The 21,506-nt window shown below is 41.1% G+C and overlaps 1 protein-coding gene and 1 long non-coding RNA gene across 2 annotated transcripts; one reads left to right on the forward strand and one right to left on the reverse strand.

The window, feature by feature from the left end:
- Positions 1 to 5,597: 5,597 nt before the first annotated feature.
- LOC124176347 lies at positions 5,598 to 7,902 on the reverse strand. The gene is made up of 3 exons (XR_006869359.1): positions 7,086 to 7,902; positions 6,553 to 6,705; positions 5,598 to 6,426 (listed from the first exon to the last, which is right to left on the reverse strand). It is a non-coding gene; the product is annotated as an uncharacterized LOC124176347 (long non-coding RNA).
- Positions 7,903 to 20,631: 12,729 nt separating this feature from the next.
- On the forward strand, positions 20,632 to 21,503 carry LOC124176292. The gene is made up of 3 exons (XM_046557431.1): positions 20,632 to 20,847; positions 20,924 to 21,013; positions 21,108 to 21,503. The coding sequence occupies exons 1-3, from the start codon at positions 20,770 to 20,772 to the stop codon at positions 21,240 to 21,242; spliced, it is 303 nt and encodes a 100-aa protein (XP_046413387.1). The 5' UTR covers positions 20,632 to 20,769; the 3' UTR covers positions 21,243 to 21,503.
- The last annotated feature ends 3 nt before the right edge of the window (positions 21,504 to 21,506 follow it).

Genomic DNA, 21,506 nt, shown 5'->3' on the forward strand with positions numbered 1-21,506 from the left:
TTTTCAGAATCGCGAAAATTTTCGCCAAAAATACAAAGGGGTTAGCCTTCCTTTTTTTTGACCAAAAAATCTTTCGTCTCAGAATCGATTTGTATGACTCTTTCCCGACCAATTGGACCCCCAGGAACTCAAAAAACGCAGCGAAAAGAGCCTGGGACCAACAGCAGAGGAATGACGACAAAAAGATCTTCAGCTGAAAAATGTGAAAATCACTGGTTCTCGTTTTTTGGCTGTAACTGTTGATCCGTTGCTCGCAGCGTATTGGGACTGCGCTTGATCGATTCCTTTCGCAAAATTACGTCGGAATAGTGCCACAAAGAATTTATTCCAGCACTTTTCAGAATCGCGAAAATTTTCGCCAAAAATACAAAGGGGTTAGCCTTCCTTTTTTTTTCACCAAAAAATCTTTCGTCTCAGAATCGATTTGTATGACTCTTTCCCGACCAATTGGACCCCCAGGAACTCAAAAAACGCAGCGACAAGAGCCTGGGACCAACAGTAGAGAAATGACGATGAAAAGATCTTCAGCTGAAAAATGTGAAAATCACTGGTTCTCGTTTCTTGGCTGTAACTGTTGATCCGTTGCTCGCAGCGTATTAAGACTGCGCTTGATCGATTTCTTTCGCAAAATTACGTCGGAATAGTGCCACAAAGAATTTATTCCAGCACTTTTCAAAATCGCGAAAATTTTCGCCAAAAATACAAGGGGGTTAGCCTTCCTTTTTTTTTGACCAAAAAATCTTTCGTCTCAGAATCAATTTGTATGACTCTTTCCCGACCAATTGGACCCCCAGGAACTCAAAAAACGCAGCGAAAAGAGCCTGGGACCAACAGCAGAGGAATGACGACGAAAAGATCTTCAGCTGAAAAATGTGAAAATCACTGGTTCTCGTTTTTTGGCTGTAACTGTTGATCCGTTGCTCGCAGCGTATTAAGACTGCGCTTGATCGATTCCTTTCGCAAAATTACGTCGGAATAGTGCCACAAAGAATTTATTCCAGCACTTTTCAGAATCGCGAAAATTTTCGCCAAAAATACAAAGGGGTTAGCCTTCCTTTTTTTTTGACCAAAAAATCTTTCGTCTCAGAATCAATTTGTATGACTCTTTCCCGACCAATTGGACCCCCAGGAACTCAAAAAACGCAGCGACAAGAGCCTGGGACCAACAGTAGAGGAATGACGATGAAAAGATCTTCAGCTGAAAAATGTGAAAATCACCGGTTCTCGTTTCTTGGCTGTAACTGTTGATCCGTTGCTCGCAGCGTATTAAGACTGCGCTTGATCGATTTCTTTCGCAAAATTACGTCGGAATAGTGCCACAAAGAATTTATTCCAGCACTTTTCAGAATCGCGAAAATTTTCGCCAAAAATACAAAGGGGTTAGCCTTCCTTTTTTTTTGACCAAAAAATCTTTCGTCTCAGAATCGATTTGTATGACTCTTTCCCGACCAATTGGACCCCCAGGAACTCAAAAAACGCAGCGACAAGAGCCTGGGACCAACAGTAGAGAAATGACGATGAAAAGATCTTCAGCTGAAAAATGTGAAAATCACTGGTTCTCGTTTCTTGGCTGTAACTGTTGATCCGTTGCTCGCAGCGTATTAAGACTGCGCTTGATCGATTTCTTTCGCAAAATTACGTCGGAATAGTGCCACAAAGAATTTATTCCAGCACTTTTCAAAATCGCGAAAATTTTCGCCAAAAATACAAAGGGGTTAGCCTTCCTTTTTTTTTGACCAAAAAATCTTTCGTCTCAGAATCGATTTGTATGACTCTTTCCCGACCAATTGGACCCCCAGGAACTCAAAAAACGCAGCGAAAAGAGCCTGGGACCAACAGCAGAGGAATGACGACAAAAAGATCTTCAGCTGAAAAATGTGAAAATCACTGGTTCTCGTTTTTTGGCTGTAACTGTTGATCCGTTGCTCGCAGCGTATTGGGACTGCGCTTGATCGATTTCTTTCGCAAAATTACGTCGGAATAGTGCCACAAAGAATTTATTCCAGCACTTTTCAGAATCGCGAAAATTTTCGCCAAAAATACAAAGGGGTTAGCCTTCCTTTTTTTTTGACCAAAAAATCTTTCGTCTCAGAATCGATTTGTATGACTCTTTCCCGACCAATTGGACCCCCAGGAACTCAAAAAACGCAGCGAAAAGAGCCTGGGACCAACAGCAGAGGAATGACGACAAAAAGATTTTCAGCTGAAAAATGTGAAAATCACTGGTTCTCGTTTTTTGGCTGTAACTGTTGATCCGTTGCTCGCAGCGTATTGGGACTGCGCTTGATCGATTCCTTTCGCAAAATTACGTCGGAATAGTGCCACAAAGAATTTATTCCAGCACTTTTCAGAATCGCGAAAATTTTCGCCAAAAATACAAAGGGGTTAGCCTTCCTTTTTTTTTGACCAAAAAATCTTTCGTCTCAGAATCGATTTGTATGACTCTTTCCCGACCAATTGGACCCCCAGGAACTCAAAAAACGCAGCGAAAAGAGCCTGGGACCAACAGCAGAGGAATGACGACAAAAAGATCTTCAGCTGAAAAATGTGAAAATCACTGGTTCTCGTTTTTTGGCTGTAACTGTTGATCCGTTGCTCGCAGCGTATTGGGACTGCGCTTGATCGATTCCTTTCGCAAAATTACGTCGGAATAGTGCCACAAAGAATTTATTCCAGCACTTTTCAGAATCGCGAAAATTTTCGCCAAAAATACAAAGGGGTTAGCCTTCCTTTTTTTTTGACCAAAAAATCTTTCGTCTCAGAATCGATTTGTATGACTCTTTCCCGACCAATTGGACCCCCAGGAACTCAAAAAACGCAGCGAAAAGAGCCTGGGACCAACAGCAGAGGAATGACGGCAAAAAGATCTTCAGCTGAAAAATGTGAAAATCACTGGTTCTCGTTTTTTGGCTGTAACTGTTGATCCGTTGCTCGCAGCGTATTGGGACTGCGCTTGATCGATTCCTTTCGCAAAATTACGTCGGAATAGTGCCACAAAGAATTTATTCCAGCACTTTTCAGAATCGCGAAAATTTTCGCCAAAAATACAAAGGGGTTAGCCTTCCTTTTTTTTTCACCAAAAAATCTTTCGTCTCAGAATCGATTTGTATGACTCTTTCCCGACCAATTGGACCCCCAGGAACTCAAAAAACGCAGCGACAAGAGCCTGGGACCAACAGTAGAGAAATGACGATGAAAAGATCTTCAGCTGAAAAATGTGAAAATCACTGGTTCTCGTTTCTTGGCTGTAACTGTTGATCCGTTGCTCGCAGCGTATTAAGACTGCGCTTGATCGATTTCTTTCGCAAAATTACGTCGGAATAGTGCCACAAAGAATTTATTCCAGCACTTTTCACAATCGCGAAAATTTTCGCCAAAAATACAAAGGGGTTAGCCTTCCTTTTTTTTTGACCAAAAAATCTTTCGTCTCAGAATCAATTTGTATGACTCTTTCCCGACCAATTGGACCCCCAGGAACTCAAAAAACGCAGCGAAAAGAGCCTGGGACCAACAGCAGAGGAATGACGACGAAAAGATCTTCAGCTGAAAAATGTGAAAATCACTGGTTCTCGTTTTTTGGCTGTAACTGTTGATCCGTTGCTCGCAGCGTATTAAGACTGCGCTTGATCGATTCCTTTCGCAAAATTACGTCGGAATAGTGCCACAAAGAATTTATTCCAGCACTTTTCAGAATCGCGAAAATTTTCGCCAAAAATACAAAGGGGTTAGCCTTCCTTTTTTTTTGACCAAAAAATCTTTCGTCTCAGAATTGATTTCTATGACTCTTTCCCGACCAATTGGACCCCCAGGAACTCAAAAAACGCAGCGAAAAGAGCCTGGGACCAACAGCAGAGGAATGACGACGAAAAGATCTTCAGCTGAAAAATGTGAAAATCACTGGTTCTCGTTTCTTGGCTGTAACTGTTGATCCGTTGCTCGCAGCGTATTAAGACTGCGCTTGATCGATTTCTTTCGCAAAATTACGTCGGAATAGTGCCACAAAGAATTTATTCCAGCACTTTTCAAAATCGCGAAAATTTTCGCCAAAAATACAAAGGGGTTAGCCTTCCTTTTTTTTTGACCAAAAAATCTTTCGTCTCAGAATCAATTTGTATGACTCTTTCCCGACCAATTGGACCCCCAGGAACTCAAAAAACGCAGCGACAAGAGCCTGGGACCAACAGTAGAGGAATGACGATGAAAAGATCTTCAGCTGAAAAATGTGAAAATCACCGGTTCTCGTTTCTTGGCTGTAACTGTTGATCCGTTGCTCGCAGCGTATTAAGACTGCGCTTGATCGATTTCTTTCGCAAAATTACGTCGGAATAGTGCCACAAAGAATTTATTCCAGCACTTTTCAGAATCGCGAAAATTTTCGCCAAAAATACAAAGGGGTTAGCCTTCCTTTTTTTTTGACCAAAAAATCTTTCGTCTCAGAATCGATTTGTATGACTCTTTCCCGACCAATTGGACCCCCAGGAACTCAAAAAACGCAGCGACAAGAGCCTGGGACCAACAGTAGAGAAATGACGATGAAAAGATCTTCAGCTGAAAAATGTGAAAATCACTGGTTCTCGTTTCTTGGCTGTAACTGTTGATCCGTTGCTCGCAGCGTATTAAGACTGCGCTTGATCGATTTCTTTCGCAAAATTACGTCGGAATAGTGCCACAAAGAATTTATTCCAGCACTTTTCAAAATCGCGAAAATTTTCGCCAAAAATACAAAGGGGTTAGCCTTCCTTTTTTTTTGACCAAAAAATCTTTCGTCTCAGAATCGATTTGTATGACTCTTTCCCGACCAATTGGACCCCCAGGAACTCAAAAAACGCAGCGACAAGAGCCTGGGACCAACAGTAGAGGAATGACGATGAAAAGATCTTCAGCTGAAAAATGTGAAAATCACTGGTTCTCGTTTTTTGGCTGTAACTGTTGATCCGTTGCTCGCAGCGTATTGGGACTGCGCTTGATCGATTTCTTTCGCAAAATTACGTCGGAATAGTGCCACAAAGAATTTATTCCAGCACTTTTCAGAATCGCGAAAATTTTCGCCAAAAATACAAAGGGGTTAGCCTTCCTTTTTTTTTGACCAAAAAATCTTTCGTCTCAGAATTGATTTCTATGACTCTTTCCCGACCAATTGGACCCCTAGGAACTCAAAAAACGCAGCGAAAAGAGCCTGGGACCAACAGCAGAGGAATGACGACGAAAAGATCTTCAGCTGAAAAATGTGAAAATCACTGGTTCTCGTTTTTTGGCTGTAACTGTTGATCCGTTGCTCGCAGCGTATTGGGACTGCGCTTGATCGATTTCTTTCGCAAAATTACGTCGGAATAGTGCCACAAAGAATTTATTCTAGCACTTTTCAGAATCGCGAAAATTTTCGCCAAAAATACAAAAGGGTTAACCTTACGTTTTTTTTCATTTTTGGAGCTGAAAATTTTTGGTCTCAGATTCGATTTGTGTGACTCTCTCGTGACCAATTGGACCCTCAGGAGCTCAAAAAACGCAGCGAAAAGTGCATGGGACCAACAGCAGAGAAATTATGAAGCAAATTTTCTGTTTTTCGGTTACAAAGGGGTCAATGGTTGTTGGTTCATGGTATTCATTTATTTTTTCATCACAGTGTTGGCAAACAGATCGTAAAAGACAATCACCAGAGATACAATGTTGTAAAAGATCCACACATACATGTATTACATTCCCACAGCTAAGAAACTAGACCTAAGACTACATCTGGCCTAAAAAAATACACACGGATCGCGAAAGCAAAAATCAAAGAAAGGAAACACCAACAGTAACGATTATTAACTGTACCGAGACTCTTCAGTCCGGAAAATATGCAGATAAAGTTCACGCAACGCGGCAAGAGTTGTAACAGACCTAAGTTCGCCCGGAAAACAATTTCAATGTTGAATGCCAGTGATGGCCAAGGAATCACCGGGCGCTTGCCTTCCTTTTACTGCAAGTCTTCAGCCAGATACTTCTGGTCTTGAAATCAGAATCACATCGATATAATTATTGCGCAGTATACACCGCGCGCGTAAAATATTTATTGACCGCGGAAACTGGGAAGGCCGAATGAAATTCAGCGGGGTATATTGCACAACATGTAATTGCACGTCGTATTTCTACTTGGAATTTCTCTAAACCACAATTTGTATTCGTCGATCTGCACGTATATCCATTCTCTTAATATGCAGTGGTCATGTAGTGAAAATCCTCTTTTCAAACCTCAAATAACAGTATATTTACCACAGGCCTTGCTTTATTCAGCTGGCTTGTATTACAGCCGCCATGAACATTCCTAGAAAAACCGATATTAGGGAAACATTCACTTGTGTTCAACTTGCGGTGTGCTGTATCGCAACGGTTATCCATAAAATATTTGTGCTGCGCAGAATGTGGTCCCGCATAATTGTCCGGACCCTGAAAATCACAAAATGGTTTCAAATTCATTCTCACTTCAAATCGATGGATAAGAATATCTGGAAAGCCTAGAACGATAAAAAGTTCAATGACAAAGTATAATTGATGAAAGGAAAACTTTCTTACCAGAACGATCACAGTTTGGCTGTATTTTCCTGCTTCTTATCTTTCAGAGAATTCAATCCAATTTTTATAAAATTGATTACAGATATCTCCCATCAGCAGAAGTGATTTCGAGTGGCTCAAGGCTGAGATCAAACGTACAGTTCAGTCAGAGAGCTGTAAAGGCAGAAATACGATGTAACGAAGGTTTGAAAGTGCAACTGAAGTCAGTCGAGTTGAATTTTTGTTGAAATAATAATTTATTAACAAAGAAGAAAACAACTTTTTAAAACCATAAATTTCAGACACAATATCACAATTATTCACGATCTTTAATTTACCTCATCGTCGAATCATTTCTATAACACACTGATTGTGAGAAAAATCGCGTAGTTCGGACGATTTTTTCATTTCAACGATGATTTAATACACAGACATGTAACGATAAATATCATTTCAGGTAAACGAAACTGGATGAACTTTCCTCACAGCTCTTTCTCTGGACTGTACTATTGGTACATTCGTACGAATCGTCGAAGTATAAAAAAAGCACGTACCCAGAAACGTGATAAGGAAGATTGATAAAAATGTGACCGTATATTATACAGGGCAAATATAGATTCCCTTAGGGCTGTCTTGTTCTACAGGCAAGGCGTGCGACTCGTGTGCTCAAATCTCGTTAATAATTCAGGCCTCCGAAGTATTCCGAGAACGATTGACAGCGCTCGAGTTGCGAGATACGCGGCTGCGGTTCTCCGTTGCAATTATCATTCGCCGCGGATTGCATAAATTAAGTCGACGCATTGCATAACCGACATCACATCAAAGGTAAGTACCGGTTGTGCCGCCTGCTTGTAGCGACAGCAATAATCGCAGTACATGCGGCGTTGAATAAATTCTGCCGTGCGTTGTAGATGTAAATTTTGAATAGTAAATGATAAATTTTCAACCGTATAATAACAATGAACAATTGTGCTTTGTCCGCGCGCTTTTGAGCCCGCGAGGATGTGAGATTATAGTCGAGGCTCAATAGCTTGCTCGCATCGTATCACAAGGCTTCGCTGGTTGACTTTCCTCGGATTCTAAACTGGGTCGACGACGGTACAGATAAGCAAACGCGTCCAGTTGTTGTTTCAAACCGCATTTTATACCGGACAGTTTTGTCGCCCTTGCGTATCTTGCCAGTTCCTAAAGTGTATATCGTCGATGTGTGAGTGATGACTGAAAAATGAGGCGGCGTTGAAGTTCCGAATTTGAAAAGTTCCGAAAACGCATAATTTCGTATTTTTTATCGAGAAACTTGAAGTAGAGAAATCAAACCTTGAAGAAACGACGAATTTCGATGGAGCAAATTCAAGTTCGATAGAGTAAAATTCCGAAAAATAAAGTTATCATGGCGTGAAATTCCGAAAGTTAAAATCACTCAAACAGCTTAGTTTACTCAACGAGTGGGTGTGAAAATTTAGAAAAACCAAAAACCAGAATAACCAAGATTCCGAACGAAAATCCAAAACAAAGAAAGATCGAAGTGGTGAAATTTCATCAAGCCAGAAATTCACAGAACTGAAAATCTTCGATCATTCCGAGTCTTGATGTTTCAGATTTTTAAATTTCGGAACTTTGACTTGTCGGAGTTGTGTCCTTTCGGTATTTTGTTCCTTCGAAAGAAAACTCCGGAATTTGGCGCTTTCGGAACGTTTCAAATTTGGAATTTCAACCTCACCCCCGAAAAACGTACGATTTTGGTAGCTGCAAAGAGAAAATCTAACAGTTCTTACACAATTCTCCGTAATTATGATCACTGGCACGTTATTATTATTTTTTTTTTTTCATCTGTAACAATTAAGATAATTTGATTTTGGTGCAGCAATAAATTGATGCTACGGTTTCGATTAGCTGAAAAAACGCCGTAAACTAAACAAACAGATTAAGCGTTGCAATAAGCAAAAAATTTTGCACCTACAATTACAATCAAAAGATTTTCTTTAGCGTTGGACGGCGCAAGGACGTTTTTTGGATCGCAAAGGCGTTGAAACAATCCAACGCTTGTGTAGTTTGTAGGAATTCATACTTGATGCATCCACGATCAAGATCTTTATACATACCACGCAGTTGCATATTCGTAACCTTGACAATTGCTGCGGTGAACGAGAACAATAATGAATACGAATTATATTATTCTCACTATTGCGCGAGTTTCTTTACACATACGCATTTGGTGCATTTGGTTTTTTCCGTCTGCAAAATCAACAACGGCAGGAAATACTAGATAATTTGATCAAAATCGTGAGGAAGCAGGTCTCCGATTTTTAAACGAAAAACAAACTCTGAGAAAGATTTTCATTCAAGATCTCGCTGCTTAATTACAACAAAATTATGCCTTGAGTTTCATGGATGAGAAGATTTCAGTATGCATTAATCTTTTCTTGATTGGTATTAAAATCAGGCAAACGTATGTGCGTGTGTGTGTGTGTGTATATATATATATATATATATATATATATATATATATATATATATATATATATATATATATGCAACATAGACACCTACGTGTACGCGTACATGTGTACAAGTTCCAGGAGTAGATGAGAAAAAATGAGAAATACAAACGCTCAAGATTGAAGATCGTGAAAAGTTGATTAATACACTGCATGTCTGTATAATTAAGAAGACTCGAAAGAATATCGCATTGACAATATAAATTCAGCATTGCATTCAGGATTTTCAGGGAAACGCATTGCGTCCGCATATACGGCAGGTGATTCCGTCTACATTAATACCTGTACATGATATAGTAAGTAGTGTAGGTTCATAGTTTTTTGTCCATTAAACTGTTTCTTTTCTTTTTTCTTTTTTTTTGTTTTTTTCGCGTGTGTTTTTTCCTCATACACGTATCTTCCCCGCAATCACTCAAGTTGAGGAACAATTAAGCAGGTACAGCGATTCGCAATTAAACCCTGAGTATAACGAGTTAATCTCCAATTAAGAACGTTGTATGTAAGATGCCTACGTCGCTGGTATGCCCAGTGTGTTAGCTGGCGGTAACAGAAAACATTAAAATGTCTGCGGTCACGGTGAAATACGTACACCGCTTGTATACGTATACGTTTAACACGTAGGCATGTATAAATACGTGGTTAAAAGTCAAGGATTTTTACTTCAGATTTACAGTCTACGTCTACGGCTTCGTATATAAGGTTTACAATAATCTTATGTCTTTAATTATGTTCGAGCAGCTCGCGTCGACAGCTGTCAAGAATGAACTCAATTGTATATTGTATTATTATATATTACATAGGTATGCCTACCTGTAATGTATATCATTTACGTTTAACGGCTGTTCCACTTTCGAATACACATTCGGTCGTTTAATTATGCACGGACCGAGGCTCGGCTCGTCGACTGATTGCAGTCGTTAAATGCTGTTTAAAGCTTATAATTATACAATTTCCTCGAAACTGTTTTTTTTTTCCCCCAACTTTGAAAATTAGAAAAAGAGAAAAGAGAAGCGTAGAATAACGCAGCGCAAACTTCCGCAGACAAGAAATGTATGATAAATTCCAGCTTCGTCCGTTACCGCAACGATTGTTTGTGTCTGTTTCATTCTCGTTTGTTTTTTTTTCTTCTTTTTTTTTTTACCTTAGAACCGCGTCTCAAGGACCGGTTAAATTTAATTTCGAAAAATTATAGGTATCGATTACTATCGAAGGTTTTCCGTCGTACCGAAACACAATTTATCTCACGCTTCTGCAATTTTTTTCACCACGTATCGAGTAGTTATTCATTTATAATCGACAGGCATGAATATTTTATTATAATTTCTGCATTGATTAAAGGAATGTCTGTAGATATACTAGTTGAAAATATATACGTATTTATGTATGCGAATATTATACAGTAAACCATAATTTCCAAGCACTCGTGTATACGTATATTTATATGATATAATTAGCAATTCAATTTGCAGATGTTAACAACGCGGCATGTTGCTTATTTTAACACCTTCGTTGAAAATTCACATAATTTCTTTTTCTACTCCTTTCATTTCTTCTTATTTCCCACTTCCGAATCAACGCGGTTTCGCCCACGCGTACGTTTATTATAATATGTATAAATACGTAAATATGCATATTCGGTTTGCACAGTGTCTTTGTAGTAATTATACTAATTCGCACGTGACCTTCGCGGTTTTACACATTTCAAATTATACATATATCTTACATAGACGCGGACTAACGAACTCGCTTCATTACGTCCGAGTATGCACGTATTATATACATGTAGATATACGTATACGTGTACGTACCTTGTACCTAAGTAGCAAAGTACGCAAAGAGCATAAATTATACAGCTAATATAATATACGAGAGTTTTCAAGATTTGCTTTGAATTCGGCTGAAGAAAAGACGGTACCGAAGACGAAGAAGAAGAGATAGAAAAAAAAAAGAAAGAAAAGAAAAGAAACGGCGATGCGTTTACGTAAGTATATTTAACGCACGTAACAGATGATCGTTAAAAAAAAAAAAAAACCACATGCCAAGACCTTGAAAAATGCGTTAAACCATCGCTACACAATCGTTACACAAATGCACGTGTATCTATAATGTATGTATACGTGTAAAATTGCACATAGGCGTATACTTTTATTTATAATCCATTCACGCTACACATCCTAATTGTTCCTGTGACGTTTATTTCGCTATATGATAATGAGAGGTAATAAATTTCAACACCCGCCTACAATGGTTTTGTTCCTACGATGAAATAAAATTTCATCCACTGGAGGCCTGCAAAATGGGAAGGAACCTTTTACCGGAAATTCAATTTGCTCCAAAGGAGCCTGGGGCGTGGAAGAGAAGGATGGACGAAAAGGGCGAGAAAATACTGTACTGCGGAGGGGATCGCAACCGAACCGAGGGGGAGATTCCCTGCGAAAAATTCAATCTCGAATCGCAATTCTTCGCCGTTTAAAATTCACACGGTGTTAACGGCGAATTCGAGACACGCGATGTGCGGAACAGAGCTGGCTCAACTTCTTTGGCTAATCGTAACCAGCAGACATCAAGGCGCGGGTGCAAAACCCTAAACGGCTGTAGCGCCGACGATTGTGCAGCGCGGAATACAAAATCGATGTTTGATTGGTTACGGCCCTGCCTGTATCAACGCATAGATCTATGATTTGCGATTCATTACCTCACACACAGATCGACGATCCCATCAATCGTTTATTGTCGAAAATAACGCGCAAGCGACGCGTGGAATAATTAATATATTCTTATTTGAGGCGAACAATAAACGAGAAGCGATAAATTTTAAAAACGCGCATGATCGAGCGCTCCGTTTTTGCTTCGCGACGACGTCCCCGGTTTCATAGATCTCTGTAAGAAACCTGACCTAACCAATTTCGACGGGTATAATACTAAACGACCTTGGGATGATATCACGATATTAACCTTTTTTCAACATTGACATCAACGTATCATGTTTCAAATTTAACCTTGCAGTTTTCGGAGGACGTATGAGTAACCCGATCCGCTGCATGAGATCTTTACTAAAAAAGAGATCGATCGGAAGTGAAGACAAAAAAAAAAAAGAGTACCGTGCTGATCCCGAAATATGTACGCAATTGTGCATGACCCGTACCTTCGATCAGTGACACGGTTTAATTAGTGATTTGCATGATAATAGGAGAAATAAATTGCAGGTATTACGACGCTGTAATTCTTCAAGTCTTTGCCTTAGAGAGATTCGCAAAAAATTGCAGAGCATTGTTCAATGTTTTAGCTAGCTAGGTGACATTTATTTATTTCGCGATGCATAATCGACTAGAGTGGTTACCTTCCGAGCTAATATGTATAAGTGTATAACCACCAGATGTGTAGAAAAAAGTTTTGGCACCTAGAAATATTTGGAACGAAGACACTGCGCTAGGCGCCAGCGCCTCTCGGAACTGATTCGAACGCTTGCCAAAAAGTTTGCCGATTCTTCGAACCGATGTGCTTCGCCGGACGAATTGGACTTATTACGAGGCACCCGAATTAAACTCTTGTGTTATACTTCCTGAGTCACGATCTAATTCATCGATAAGCACGGGTGAATAGAGTTCGAGTCCGTTTTTCACGCGTCAAGCTTTTTGGCAACTCGTAAAGAAATCGCGAGCTCGAACTACGAGGCTGAATTACAGTTTTAGTATTGCGACGCGATTGAGCAAGGTAAGTTGAAAATAAAAATAATATCTTGTGATTGATTTCACGTAAGAAATATGAAAACAGAAAGCTCGTATTCCAGTGTTTAAACCTTCGTTTCACAAATCATTGTGAAATTTTAATTATATGCGGACGTCTCGCTACAGTTTCTGATTGATATCCGTTGGAATTTCCCAGACCTATGTCTAATCGCTTCTTGACAAAATATGTGTACGTAATTCTTGTATAAAAGTGTATATTGACTGTTAATTACTGAAAATTCGAAAAGCATTTATCATTCTGTTTGCGTATTTTCAGTGAAGTAAAATTAAACAACTATCTCGATATCTATTCTATACTTTTAGCGACATGTGTAATATACCTACACTTCTACTGTAAATTATGCGCATAGAAAACATCCAGCTATAATCTCATCTCAGTATGTCATCAGCTGATGCATATACGGAAAAACGTACGAATACTTTTATATCTCGTGGCAAAAAATCTGCATGCACACCCACACGGATAGTAAATTCAGTTTCCCGTGGGAGCGATCACGGTTTACGTTACCGAGCCACGAAGGAATAAAAATTGAAAACAAAGTTAAAAAAGAAAAGATTCCTGCAGCAGCCGCGGACTTTTGTGCACCGGGCGAAACCCACGCTGCCCTGACGGCTTTCACGGAACGGAATATGGCCGCGGTCACCGTTTACGGAGGAGCGTGAGACGCGTGTGTGCAGAATAAGGATTGTGCAGGTCGGGTCGGGCTGGGTTGCTTCATCCTTTCGGCGCCTCAGCTCCGCGTCTACGCCCCGGAAACGACGACGCTGTTGTCAGAACCTGCAGCGCAAGGGCAGCAGCGTCGGTGGAATAGAAAGAGGACGAAGAGGAAGAGGAAGAGAAGTTGGAAGGGGAGAAAGAGGAGGAGAGAGAAGAGAGGGAGAGGGAGAAGAGAAGGAAGAAGAAGAAGAAGAAGAAGAAGAAGAATTAGAACAAGACGATGAAGAAGAAAAATAAGAAGAAGAAGAAGAAGTCTAAAAAGAAGAGGAGCGTGGGATGGCCCCCGATATCCGCGCCATGAGTCTCATTTTCATCTCACGACTTCCACTCCATTAACCACAGGTTCTACGTCACGGCTATGACGTTAGGAATTCCCGGTGCCGGGGGGCCGACGGGCCGCAACGAGCTACGTGGACCCGGATAGAAGAGGACGGAGCGACTGGGTAACACGTAACGTGCGTGTCGCGTCGCGTAGGTGCAAAGCCCGAAACGTGCACGCAGAATGCCTTCGGCAAACAAGTCTCTTTGCACACACGTACACTTGGGGACAATGAATCTGAGACGGCTAATTTTTCACACTGGACAGTTACGTTGGCAACATAGGGAAATTTACAGCGCCACAGTCGGCCGAGCGCGAAACTAACTCAATCTCAATAAACGTAACGTAACCCATGACCGTTGAATCTAACCTTAAAAAACCGCGGGATAATGAATTATTGGATTGACACGTATTCTAAGGTTAGATTCGACGGTCATGGGTTGTGTTACGTTTTTGAGATTGAGTTTGTTTCGCGCTCGGCCGACTGTGGCGCTGTAAATTTCCCTATGTTGCCAACGTTACTGTCTAGTGTGAAAAATTAGCCGTCTCAGATTCATTGTCTCCAAGTATACATCCCGGACAGCTAATAACGCGGGTGGAAACGATGCGCGGTTTGCCCGTCTGCGTTTTGACTTGCGCGTGTAATCGAACGCTCCTACCACCGATCCCGAAGTGACTAAGCAGAGCGGAATGTCGCCGATCCGAACCTTGGGCCCTCCGTCCCGGTTTCAGAACACCCGCGGAACGATTCTTTGAATTGAGAGGGTCTCTCCACCGCACGCCATCTTCAATGGGGGAATGAAACAATGAATGAAACGCGAATGAAGAGGGCATGGTGAATGGATGGATTCAGGAAGCGCTTGTTCACATAAATTCTTACTAGGGCAAGTCGAATGCGGTTGATATACGGAAAGTTATTGGAATGAGGATTTCGGAGAACTAAGGAACGTATAGGTTTTTGAGGCCGTTACACTTGACGTTTCCTGACTGAAAATTACCCAAGTATTCGACAAAATGAAAAGAATATCGAAAATATTCTCTCCCGGAATTAAAACGAAGTAGAGCATAAGTCAGTTGGTCATGATAAGAATTCACGAGAACCTTCCGTTGTGCAGATGAAGCAAAACATATTTTAACCCCAAGTGGCCAAAACGAAATAAATTTTAATATCCTACCGAGAATCGTTCTACGATACTTACTTCCGTTTTCCCATTGGAGCTGACCTAAAGACGAATTCATTGATTATATTTGAAAATGTGTTTATAGAGATATGAATATGTGTTAAAAGGAGAAATAAAGGCGACAAATGAAAAGCGAGAATGAAAGGCACGTGTGCAAAAATTAAGTACGAACTTGTACTTTTCCTACTCCGATGCAGCATCCGTATGCTTGCGCAGCGATTGATCGTGCAGATGCATCTTGAATATTGAAAGAGATGGATCAGACCAGCTGCCATCTGAGGGAGCAAGGGTGTGGGTGCGTGGCGTGTGGAACATATCTTATAGTATACGAGTCTGATCGCACGTCGAGACACTACGAGGGGATTTATCGATTGCAGCTGACCTTGATAGCTGCCTCTTAAAGCATAGTTACCTTGAAGAGAAACGATCCCTTTGCCGCTTGTACAATCGGAGAGCTTTTTTCCGTCACCTTGAATCCACAAATTCTGAATCCAGTTTGGCACCATGGATCATTAATCGAGCAGCATCGATTAATGGGGCTGATCCAAAAGTTATTCTACTACTGCAAGAAAGCCCTTCCAGTATTGCATTATTTAATTTTCATAATCTGTAACGTTGCTGCAATTGTCTAGCAATGCGATACATTGCGGCAACATTCCGATTGCAATTAACCTCGGAAGAGTTGCAATTGCAATGACATATCTTTCACGTACAGCACTTCGTGCGATTTATTCCATTTCTCGAGACTTTTTGATGTCGGTGTAAGACGGTGTTTGTGATGTAATTCATTCGGAATCAACATCGATGGTTGTACGCGTCCTTGCAAGGGGTAAAAAGTAGAAAGTGAAGAACCTTTTGGCAACGTAACTTTTACAGATTTAAGTCATCGGTATCGTGTAGTTTCGATTCAATGGAACGAAACACGCTTTTTCTACACACATGTAACACGTTTACCGTGTGGCAAAAGTGCGAATGGCAGATTACACCTCTAATCACAACAAACGCGGAAGTTGGCTATTCATTGACGCGCCTTGGCGGTGAAAAGTCCTCGGTGATTGCCTCCTCGATACTTTGCTTGCGAGTGTTTTAGTTGTTCGTAGTAGCCGTTACATTCTAAAACCAGTTTACGTCGTTATCCATCCTGAAGTAGCAGGCATGGCTTGCGCCCAGCTACGTCACGTTTCGTTGGTTTCTATCCGACCACGACGAACTTTCTAAATTTTGCAGTCAACGTCACGATCGGATTACGCACACAGTCATCCACGCACGTACAGTGCGTTAGTAGTGTCGGCGCCTCGTGGAAGCTTAACCGGTACCGAGGAGCTTCGTTCTTTCTCACAATCAGTACGACGAACACGAGTCTACGAGACTTTGAACTCTGAGCGAGAAAATTCTACGCGATACGTACTTGGATGCGGTTACGACTTGAGGTTGATAAATTAATATATCATACTTCGTGCATTTCTGGGTATCGCACAAGTTGTTGGTCATGTTTTTTCTCTACTACTCTCGCCAAAGTACAACATAAAAAACAAATTAAAATTAACGATCCCAGAAAACGAATGCAGACGTCGTTCCGTCAGAATTATTGATGCAATAGCTGCACAGTAATCGATCATCGTCACAACCGTATGCAAGGAAATTCAATTAAATAGATGGTCTCTATGTCAGAAGTCTGGAAAATACGGAGACTGGTTGACGCAGTCACACCTCCACAACCTAATGGCTGGTAACCTTTGGAAACAGGTTTCTTCCAGATGTTAACGAATTTTTTGAACGCGAGACAAACGCAGAAGATTTAAATCTATAAATTCATAAGTAGTACCTAATCCAAGTATGCGAAAATCGCGTAGGCGGGTACACCTACTTCAAACACCACAAGGCTGGCCCAGCTCAGCCTGACAATTGTTTGTCCAGGTAGGAAGGTATCCAAAACAGTTTGTTAATCAATCTTCAATTTACAGGATGGTGCTAAATAAGTGTGTTCCTGCTGTGAATTAGTCAAGTGGTGGTTCTATGAATCGAGCTTTGAGGTTCCAAACCCACATTCACACAAAATAGATGCTATACACACGTATCTACATTAGGATGATCAATCTGTTATCGATGTTCCTTAAACGCGAAGGTCACCAAGCCGAGGACGCGACGAGGGCATGCAGATTTCCGGGTTAGCTACTCGAAGACCAACACAAGTATTAAAACTGTATGAAAACCACAATAAAGTACCAACAAATGTAGCCGAGAAACTACGGTCCTAAATCCGAAACCCTACTCCTTGCAAATTCATGGTTGATCAATAACAATGAGATCCACTCGATTAGAAAGACACCGTTAACGTCAGGACGCCAATTAGTATTGAAAGGATTCGATTTGACAGCTACATAACGTATACGTCTGCATGTTTAGCACAATGAACATGCAGCATAATGAACTTTCTCTTACTGGAAGAAGCGTTTACATATGAAATTAGACGTAGATAGCAACCGATATTACTATGGGGCTACATCTTTAGAAGCCAATTAGCAGTGCAGTACTCGTCTTAACAAGTTACCATCGACTTAACAATCTATTTACAATCCATAGGTACTCTCAAGCAAAGACTGTATCAAATTAAGTTGCCGTGTAAAATTTTCCGGTTGAATTTAATGGCAGTAGACAAACTTTCAGAAGTGGTAAAACTATCGGACCGATACATGTTGCCGTTGGAACAACACCAGCGATAAAACAGGAGGGAGAGCAACTTGGTATGAAAAATAGTGAGATAAAAAATTCTGACCTGCGCCCAGCGTGGTACTTGATCAGCTTCCAAGCAAGACCATCCATCCCACTCGCTTTCTGGTCTCTCCTCTCTCTTTCTCTCTCTCTCTCTCTCTCTTCTTCGATCTGGCTACAGGGTCACGCGTCGATACATACACACGTAATAATATCCGCGGGCAGCACGCGATAGTCGGAGGAATGAGTCAAGAGGACAGCGAAGGGAGTGACGTCGTCATTAAATCGTTACCGCGTAAAGGGGACTCGAAGAGAGTGGATAACTGGTTGGTTGACCGTACATCTGGCAAGTGACGTAAACGTACCAACCAAGTAAGAGATGACGCGCTTGTCGGGTTCTGTTTACTCCAGTGACGTTACATGTTATACTTATATGTATACATGCACAGCCTCACCGATCTCAATTTATTTATTACTCAACGGATGACTCGCTCGGTGACACAAATTGTCACGAGACTTGAAACGTGCGGAAATTTTTACCATTCACGTAATATATAAACTAGGGAATCTGCAAGCGGGATGATTTCGATTCTGATTCTAGATCGTTTCGCAAATTTTCGATCTGGTTGCTGGGAGAACCCTCTATGGTTTCAATTTCAACCATTGGAACCTGATGCTGAACCGTGCGATAGCCGCATTCAAAAAATAATCAAAACTTAATTATAAAATAAATTTTTTAACTATCACAGGATTCTTATTTTTTAATCCTGACAGCATTTCCTTCGGGGCATTCATCTCTAATTATGTTTTATTCGGGTAAAAATTTATGGAATTTTGGAATGTACGATCTATCCTGCAGACTTTTTTGGTAACATAATTCCCTTTTCCATTGCCGAGATTCTAGAATGTTCTTTCAACCGCGCTTTTCCTTTCCGCGCTTAATATGCGGCATAAGCATATGAGTCACAGCTCGTTGCTACGAAGTGTGGATTGCGAAGCATGATCAATAGTAGTGGACGGGTAAATAACGATTGAGGCTTTTTGGAATCCACTATGTTCACCTGAAACGTTGAATATTACATTCAGACGGCTTGAATATCGATGCTGCAAATGGTAACTTGACCAATTGGATACGTAATAACGAAACCCAGGTTACACAATTCCGTCAAAACGATCAGCCGGGAATGAGGCGATAAATTGCGGTACTTTTTCCCACGACAATATAAAATCGTCAAAATTACGGTGACTGTACAGTTTGGAAATTGGCTTGATTGCATCAATTTCCTCGTAATCGATGAAATTCGAGTCCGCCCCGAGCGATTCCATTACGCACTGCAGGTTCCTTACATTTCCTCGCGAATAGTTCTACAAACCGGTCGCTACTTCAGAAAAACGAATGCCAAACTTCACGGGAATGCCCAAAGCGCGTTTCTTGGACCTCGTCCTCCTGGAGGCGAGCATTTTTGGTGTAAATCAAGGCTACACTGGAAAGTACATCGGTCCACGCTCAGCCTGGACACTGGGCATCCTTAATCTTTGCTGCAGCCTTACGTTATCGTATTTAGTGATAACTGGGAAGAATTCCACCGACCTGTGTGCCAATGTAGTAAACTGCGTAGTGAATCTGATTTTCTTTGACGCGGCTGTATTAGTAACGCTGTTCATTCAACTCCGCTGCCTGTTTAGAAGAAGTAAAATGGAATCCGTATATCGAGAAGTAAGCGGAGCTGAACTTCAAGTTCCCATGGTGTTTCATTCCTACTAACGACACAACATATAATCAGAAATGGTCTCAATCGTGGCCTCAGAATCACATTCATTAACCGGCCAACGTTCCATGACTCGAATTGGCCACGTTTCGATGTATCACTGAGGCGAAATATTGCCGATAGATCTTAATAAATTTCTTACTTATCGGTAGCTGGCTCGTTTGGATCAATCGTCCACTTGGGGTGGTGATATATGTGGAACCGTTGGACGGATATTGCTGCACGTAGTGGCTGCCACCCTCCATCAAAGTGCATCCTCGTATCGGAGTGACTGGGAGGTGCGTAATTGGCATTAGAAATAAGTTTATACAATCCATAAATTGCCTCGTGTTTCAGGGCTTTCGTGGTCTAATGATAGCATTTTATTGGCTGAACTTCGTTCCGACAGCAGCCATGGAATTTCTCGGTCAAGCGATGTTGCTCTTTCGGCACGAGTTGAAGGAGCTTCGCCACATACTCCGTGGATACACAGCAATAAGAAGAGGCTTCGGTGAGGGTGAAAAGATCGAACTGCCATTATTTTATCTGTTTGATCATTACGTTTGGCAATTATGTGCGTTCCTAATTCAGGGGTCGCTGAATTGAGGAGGTTAAACCGTCGCCACGCATCTCTGTTCGCCATTTCTCATAGGGTGGCCGAATTCACGGGCCTCGACAGTATGATAATGATCGAAACCGAAACCCTTATTATCCTAGCAAACTTGTTTCTCAAGGTAAATTCTACCAGTCTAAATTCGATCGATTGGCGCAAGGAGTTTTACGACGTTGTGCTGAACATATACAGGTATCAAGTTCCTGATCGTAATCTACGCGTTCCATTGTAAACAATTCTGTGTCGTATAGTTAGTTTATTTATTCAGTACAACTTATCCGAAGTACTCATAATTACCGTGTCGGAATAGAGGAAGCAAAAACAGATAAGCTTTGTAAATAGCTTGTAAATCTGAGGTTTTGACCGAGCGAAAGAAACAGGGAAATTACAAAGTGTTGATGAGGAATTAACTAGCGAGAATCATAGTGGATATGGTTTTACGATGACAATGAGTCAGCCTTATCGATTACACAGTTTGTCGTAAGATTCTTTCACTCCAGAATTGAAATCCTGAAATCCTCGCAAGGCTATACTTTCCATACTCTTCTGCCTTTGGCTCGCACAATTCACCAAAATTGGCTCTACGTACACAGTTTCAATTCAAAGTGAGTTGCAATTAGTTGATCCTTACAAATCACTCATTTCCTCTTCCAGAGTGGAAAGAATCACGCAGTATTGCGTTAAAGGATACAAAATTCAGATGGAAGCTGATCGATTTGTTGCGGCGATAGACGAAATCGATCCACTGGATTTTGAGAAAGACGAATCTTTCACGGAGGTAACAATTGAGTTCCGATTTTGATGTTTACGATTCTCAAGGTATTCTAACACTTTACCAACTTTCGAACCTCTAGTTCCAGATTTTTCGGAGACAGGTCAGGCTCAGGATGCTACGTTTCGACTGCCATCGTTTCCTGAAGTTAGACGCGAATCTGATTATTCGGGTAACTTATTCAAGTTTCAACTTATATGTTCTTCTTCCACGATCGGTAGCACGCATTTATCCCGTATGCATTTCCGACCGATTTTCAAATGCAGAAACTGAAGTACGTCATCGCAGTGGTTTTGATACTCGTTCAATTCACGAATCCCGTTGAAAATCGAGTATCATCGGAAACAGCCAACGCAACCGAGGCGGTCAATCTCACTCTTGAAGTCCTCGATCACATTTAGGTAACGTATCGTGTGCGTGATAAAATTTTGATCACCCTTTCTTCTCGCCTCTACAAATTACTAGACGATGATAGCCGTCGAAAGTGTAAAGTTGAATGAATTTTTTTACAACTCTGGTGTTTCATTAAAGAAAAAGAAAAATTCATGTACATCGCGAGGAAGCGAGCTACCGGTGACTCACTCGCTGTATTTATATGTCACCGAACCTCGTGAATCACTTGCTCCAACAACCCAGTAACAGACCTGCAACGAATAAACTAATAG

This window comes from Neodiprion fabricii, chromosome 1 (genome assembly GCF_021155785.1).
Source record: "Neodiprion fabricii isolate iyNeoFabr1 chromosome 1, iyNeoFabr1.1, whole genome shotgun sequence".
NCBI lineage: Eukaryota > Metazoa > Arthropoda > Insecta > Hymenoptera > Diprionidae > Neodiprion > Neodiprion fabricii.